Source organism: Stegastes partitus, unplaced genomic scaffold, assembly GCF_000690725.1.
Source record: "Stegastes partitus isolate 25-593 unplaced genomic scaffold, Stegastes_partitus-1.0.2 Scaffold799, whole genome shotgun sequence".
Classification (NCBI taxonomy): domain Eukaryota; kingdom Metazoa; phylum Chordata; class Actinopteri; family Pomacentridae; genus Stegastes; species Stegastes partitus.
In genome coordinates, this window is record NW_007578530.1 from 169,182 (window position 1) to 176,173 (window position 6,992).

At 40.5% G+C, this 6,992-nt stretch overlaps 2 protein-coding genes across 2 annotated transcripts in view; one reads left to right on the forward strand and one right to left on the reverse strand.

Moving 5' to 3' along the window:
* LOC103364978 (histidine triad nucleotide-binding protein 3-like) overlaps window positions 1–1,197 on the reverse strand; it is a 4,441-nt gene extending 3,244 nt beyond the window's left edge. Inside the window, exons 1-2 of the mRNA XM_008292287.1 lie at window positions 947–1,197; window positions 747–864 (exon numbers count right to left, since the gene is read on the reverse strand). Of these exons, the coding sequence (XP_008290509.1) occupies window positions 747–864; window positions 947–1,195 (367 nt within the window). The 5' untranslated portion in view covers window positions 1,196–1,197. The remainder of the gene's footprint in view (window positions 1–746; window positions 865–946) is intronic.
* Window positions 1,198–1,783: 586 nt separating this feature from the next.
* On the forward strand, window positions 1,784–6,635 carry LOC103364979 (histidine triad nucleotide-binding protein 3-like). Its single transcript, XM_008292289.1, has 6 exons — window positions 1,784–1,881; window positions 2,039–2,129; window positions 3,735–3,852; window positions 4,123–4,192; window positions 5,680–5,806; window positions 6,073–6,635. Exons 1-6 carry the CDS (start codon window positions 1,847–1,849, stop codon window positions 6,202–6,204), a joined length of 573 nt encoding a protein of 190 aa, XP_008290511.1. The 5' UTR covers window positions 1,784–1,846; the 3' UTR covers window positions 6,205–6,635.
* Window positions 6,636–6,992: the final 357 nt, after the last annotated feature.

The following is a 6,992-nucleotide window of genomic DNA, read 5'->3' on the forward strand; positions in this document are numbered from 1 at the left end:
TTGCTAAATTATAATTTAGTAAAACAAGACGTTGCTTTTGAATTGTGCTCGAAAAGAATAATTTAAAAAAAATAAAAAATTGTTCCGGACTAATCAGAGCTCTTTGCTGATGAGCAGTGGTCCAGAATACCTGTCAACAGGTGCAGAAGTCTGACTGAGAGCTACAGAAAACACCTGATTGGCTCAAAGGGTTGTTCAACGTAATATTAGTTTTTGGGTCCCATCATACTTTTTTTTTTTTTTTTTAAATATTTCTGTTAAACTACAATTCAAAGGCAACGTCATGATTTTAATTATAGTTTTATTCTTTATTACTTTTGTCAATTTCAGCTTATTTCAGTTTCAGCGGTTTTTTTCCTTCTTTAATGGGAGGCTATGAACACATCTGAGGATGACTGTACATTTATTTATTAATCAGGTATCTAGGCAGCTTATATCCATAAATAGAATAAAATTAGAATTAGAATAAAACTATTGATCCCTTCGATACAAGACCTCAGGGAAATTGCTAAATAAATAACCCTTTCATTCATTAAGTCACCTGAAATTAACTGTAAAAATCAAGCTTTGACAGTTACAACCAATCAGTCACAGAGCTCAAATATATGTCAAAAAATAAAACCGTGACTCATCAGAACAGGCTCAGCTGTCCTGTTATGATTCAGACTGCTGACTCATGCTTTGACATGAGGCGTATCAGCGGCTAAACAGCCCAGATTCACGGTGTCACCCCGGGTCTTCCTCACCTAAAGCCACGTTGTCCCTCTGGAGGTTCCTACAGCTGTCGATGTGTGTCCTGGGAATAACGAGGTAATGATGTGTGGCGCCGGGCGTCGTGTCACGGAAGCAGACCAGCTGATCATCCTGAACACAGACAAACAGGGAGAGTCAGGGATTATCCAGCTGCTGAACTTTTCCTCAATACGATTAAATAGTTTGTACTCACGCTCAGCAGGATTTCTGTGTCCGTCTGGTTGTTTACGATTTGACAGAAAGGACAGTCGTCGCTGTCAGAAGCGTCCTGAGTCTCCATCAGTGAGTTTAAAGTGTCTGAGACGGACCGAGCGGTGACATCATGTGGTCGGAGGATCGATAACAATGTCTGGGCGTGTCCGCGGAGAACAGGCAGGACGAACAGTCGAACACAGAGCGAGTCGATTAGAGCGAACTGGCAGATTGGCATAGACCGTAGCATTTAAAAATAAAAATAAAAATAAAAAATAATTAAAAAAAAATAATAATCATGGGCATTTAAAAAAATATCTGTGTAATTTTAGCTTAATATATTAAATATTTTTCTTCGTTTTTTTTTAAACTGCCTGTCCGCCCACTTTAAGCACTTTAGTCCTCACATGGAAATTCCAGGCTGTGTTTGAATGACAATATCTAAAGATAAAAGTCTGAAATTGTCACTTTTTTAAAATTTTATTTTTATTTTTATTTTTTTAGAAGGGGACAAGAAGATGAAATAGTTTCCGATTATCCGTGTGTTGAAATGTGAAATAAAATTGAAGCGATCCTGCCAAGTGCCACCATTGAGCTCAGTTTAATAAAGAAAAATGACAACGCAGAAGTCGACTAGTGATATTTTCCCAAATCACACCTAGTTTCATGTCACAGTAACACATAACAAAAATATTTAGAATATTTAAAAATCTGAACTACTTAGTCACACATTTTTTTGAAGTTATTTTAAAGCCACCAGAGGCTGTGTACACACCGTTATAAGTGTGTGATACCAGTTATACTGACAGACTGGGTCTCTAGGGGCTGGTCCAGACTGAACTCCTCCTCCTGGTTCCCGTAAAGAGTTCATGTCGGTGGATCCTCTTCTGTCTTCGATGTCATGAGACCATTCTGGCCATTAAACTGGTTTATCAGGTAACCCGCCGAATAACAGCTGAACGAGTCTCATTTTCTCCCCTGTGGTGTTTTTTTTTAATTCTGTCAGTAATCTGAGCCAAGCAGGTGAACTTCCTGCTCAGCTGTTTGGCTGCTGTGGTTGTTCCTGAGAAAACTTCTCTCTGCGCACAAATAGACGATCTTCGACGGGACGAGACATGTCGACGGACTGCATCTTCTGTCTGATCGCGAGCGGTGAAGACGAAGAGGCTGAGATCGTGAAGCAGGTGAGAAGCTCCTGAACACGTGTGATGTGTGACTGTTGGACAGACACCAGAGTTTATTCCAGTCGTAGACTAATAAACAACACAGATGCCACCAAACAGACCGTTAGTAAGCATTCAGGTTGTTCTCTGTGTTTCTATTTTGATTTTATTGTAGATTTGTTGTCTTTCATCAGCTGATTGTGGTCACACTTTTCCTTTCTCTGGGTGACAAAGTCTTATTCAGAAAGTGGTCACGTGACGCAATCGAAACTTAACACAACATTTATAATAACAAAACAGAAAACACAACCTTCCCCAATTCAGAAGAGGGAGGGAGCTTTTTGTGTTTAAAGGATTTAAAAAATAAAAATAAATTCCATCAGGGAAGAGAAGCAACACATGAGTAGAAGTTCAGCAGCTTTGAGGAAGTGATGAGAGCAGTAGTTTACTGGCAGTCAGGTGATGAATGACTTGAAGGTGAAGAAGGAAAACCCAATTCACAGAATGTCAAATGCAGGATGACAAAAATACCCACAGTAACCAGATGTCCTACTTTTACATCCGGTTAAATTTTACATTTTGTAAGTCAGCCTGCTCTTCTGAACTCATCTGCACAGTCACATCACACACTGGGATAGACTCCAGCCCCCCACCACCCTAGAGAGGGTGTATAGATGATGGATGGATGGATCGCAGCACTTTATCATCCGTTAGAGAAATTCAAGTCTACTGAACGATGAACAGGTGGACTAAGACAATACATTACAACTTATTGATCGTTCCCCCAAACTCAACATCTTCCACCGACCAGACTGGATTGAACCAAATCTAATCATTGGTTCTGGAACTGAAAAGTTTCCCGGCCCTTACTGCAGGACGGGTCGGTGGGAGTTTGGTGATGGAAGGAGACGGACGTCAGAAAAGGCAACACGGTGCTTTCAGTAGTAACAAAAAGGGAAGGACTCAGTTGGACAGAGCAGCCGCTGTGGCCTTCACACTACAGCCTCCATCATGTGTTTTTTTCACAAGAGCTTCGGTAGACAGCAACTCGTCTAAGAGGCTTCCTCAGTTCTACCTGACTGATGCAGAGTCCCTAATATGCTCAGTCACCGTTAGATTAACAGGCCTCCAGGTGGAACTGTTTGTGACACTGGCAGGTCAAGATGCTGACAGTAGTGACACTTGTTGGGCGCTACCTAAAGACTGCGTTTTCATCGATTCCTCTCCGTAGAGGGAGCTGACATTGACATTAGGATGGCAGCCTCGGCACTGCGCTCCCTGGGAATTTGTTTAATTTCTCTGCATCTGGTCTGAGTCCGTTAAGATACAGCAGAGAGGAGATGCTCAACATCAGAGAGTCCTCTATTCATATTTATTGTATTTTATTTTATTCTTTCCTTTCTGTAGTTGTTTTACTTTATTTTATTTTTTAAGTTTTCCTATTTCTATTATTCCTGCAAATTCCCAGGGCGACACCAACAGCCCAAACCAAATTCCTTGTATGCTGTGTACGTACTTGGCCATTAAAGCTGGTTCTGATTCTGATTCTACAGCTACCACACCTCTTAAACGAGCTACGCAGAGTTCCCAGCGGTGTTTTTCATTCTCTGACATTTCCGCCCACAGAACAAGGAGCTGGTGTGTTTCAAAGACATCTACCCTGCTGCTCCTCACCACTACCTGGTGGTGCCCAGACAGCACATATACAGCTGCTTCTCACTGCACAGAGGACACATCAGCCTGGGTCAGTTAAAACATTTCACCGTACATCCTGCCTTTTACTGCTACAGCTGTCATGTCACTGCAAATTGTCCTCTTAAATGCTTTCCGTTGCCGTTACCCATAATCACGGTCGGACACTGGTCGGAAACTTTTACTGCTACCATGACTACAAACTCTGGCTATGATTTACTGTTTTACTACTATTGTACTAAAAATCAATATGAAGCTGCTTCCACTTGTGCTTTGATGACTTTTTCAAATACAGATAATATGTTTGTAATATGTTTAATAGTTAAAAAAATGGCGGAAATGGGGAAAGCTGTGCTGCGCGAACAAGGGATCACTGATATGACGGTCGCAAGGTAGGTGGAGACTCTGTGTGTGTGTGTGTGTGTGTGTGTGTGTGTGTGTGTGTGTGGGCTACTGTTTTAGAGCCTCGACTTTTAGTTTGGCTGGTACCATCTCGGTCTTTTAAATGCCAAGTGAAGGTTAAATCTGACTGACACACACTCATATAGTCGTGGTGTATCAGTCACATGGTGCCCACCTACCAAAGCATACTTTGCTTTATCGTCTGTTTTAATCCAACATGAACCATAACTAACAATATGAACATCGTGCTGCATGGAAGGAGATTTGAAACGAACAACTGAGACCACAAACTTGTGAGGAAACCGTTCACTGAGGTGACAAATCAAGCGAGAAGTAAAGTCGTTTTCACACAGACTTCAGTGCAGTCCGACTTATTTTTGCAACCAGAGGAGTCGCCCCCTGCTGGCTGTTAGACAGAATGCAGGTTTAAGTCGATATCAGCGTCACTTTGCAGACGTGGAGGCTACGGCCGTCTTCTATGTACAGTCCATGATTCCATGAGATAAATCTGTTGGCAGGAGTCGGTTAGTTTAGCTTAGCGCAAGGAGTAGAGATCTGAAGAAACAGCAAGTCACCGACATCTGTCCAGCTGTACAGTGTCCTCTTTATGTTAACCGTCTGAACCCCGGGCGGTCTCTGGACGTTTGTTTGCTCCTGTTGCCTTTTTACTGACTGTAGTTCATTTTTCACTACATTATAAAGTCCTGCAACTCCACAGGAGGAGATTTGTTTGCATTACAAAAAGTAAAAAAAAATAAACCAGAATCAACATGTACAATATTTTTCCAAGTGCCCACAGGATTTATCAGTAAAAAAATGAGGCTACACATGTTCTAGATAGTTTTCTACCTACATTTGTGCAATCTCTTTACATCAACTCTAGAAAGATATTTCACCAAGCTGAATGCATCAACAACAGTTTGCTCCTCTGTGTGCTGTTTTTGAGCCGTGCTGCATTTATTTTATTGAGTGATATTTGGTGATATGCAGATTTTTTGTTTTCTACCGCAATTTATTTTTGGGAGAAAGTGTAGAATAAGGTGATTCTGAGAGTTGAAAATCTGATGAATAATTCCGTTATTACAGTTTCTGGTTGTGATCGATTGTGTTATTTAAAAAAAAATAAAAAATAAAAATAAAGGAAAGTGTCATTCAAACTCTTGTGCAACATCTGGTGTATAAAAACAGTTATTTGAAATATAGAAAGTTTGTGTTTCCTGTCTAGTGCGCTAATCAGCAAGCTGTGGCTTCACAGTTACAAAACAGAAAATTACATCAGTCCGCTTCTCCTCTAACCTCCAAGTTATGAGAACTATGATTGATTGAAGTCTGTGACACACTTTTGTGCTCAGAACTAATTTAAAGTGGTGTTGTCAGTTAAACTCGGTTGTTTGTTGAAGTGTTTCTTTCCTAAACCTGCTCTTTGACCTTGTTGTCTTTGTGCTGATCGTAGCATCGACTGTGTTTTCCTCCACAGGTTGGGGTTTCACCAGCCTCCTTACATATCGGTGGGCCACCTCCACCTCCACGTGATCGCCCCTGCCAGCCAGATCTCACCGTACATGTTGTATAAGTTCATCCCAGAGACCGAGTCTTTCATTACTGTGAGTGCTGACGACATCCTTCTGCTCCTCTGCTCACTAATAATATCATTGATCATCATTCTTTAGTATTCAGGTGATGTCGTCCCTGCCTGGATCAAAATATGTGCTTCTTTGCTGTGCACAAAACTGTCAGACCAATGCATTACAAGCATCACATATAAATATGAAGTAGATACAGTGACTTCAACCCGTGTTTTTCTTTGATCTTAGCAATATAAACGCCCGTTCTCTGCTCTGTCTGAGTCAGTGTTTTTTTCTCCTTGTAGGAAGAATCTCTACGGAGGGATCTACAGGTCAAGCATCATTGTTCAGAAAATTGTATGTGTCCCAGATTCCTCAACAGGACTTTAGTTGCAGCCGAGGCACAGACGTGTGATTTAGAACACAGCCAGATGTAGAGGAGTCGGATTGAGCTTTTCAAATGTTGTGCTCGAGTCAGGATCCTGCAGAAGCGGTATCTGTAAAGACGATTACAGAAAACGATTTGTGAAGTAAGAGATGTCGCTGCAGGCTACAGCTTAACACATGCACTATATTTATAATATATGTCTATTTTTATAGCGTGTGTTTTTGTGTGTGTGTAGATTTTTGTATGTATGCATGCGAGTGCATAGAAAAATGAGATAAACGACATTTTTATGGTTAGTAATATATAATAAGAAATCAGTGGATTGATTTCATTCAACATCACGATGATGTCAATAACTCTGTTTATCTTAAAATAAAGATTTTTTTTTTTGATAAGTTGTCTTCATCTGACTGATTGTGTAAAGAGGTGCACTGTGGCCTCCATGTCTTTGTATCCTAAAAATATACTGAGTTTAATGACGTTTTTGGGTCTCGTGTGTGATTTAGATTCTTCTGATTCATTGTTCCATAAGTTGACCCCTTTGACAGAAATGCAACGTTCCATTAATTTGGTTTTATGAGGATTTCGGTTCCCTTTAAGTTATACGTACTTCCCCTTTTTGCAAACCTGTTCTGGACATTGACTGGTAAGATTCTTGTGTGAGAATATGTTATATATATATTTAGACATAATTTGCAGAATACTATAATTTACTCTATCGTGAAATATAAACATTTTGAACTGAAGGAAAATGTCCAGGAAACGTCTGCAGCTCTGTCACCCTTGTGAGGATCCTGCTGCTGCAAGCTTGTAATGAACTCAGAGGAAAGATGAACA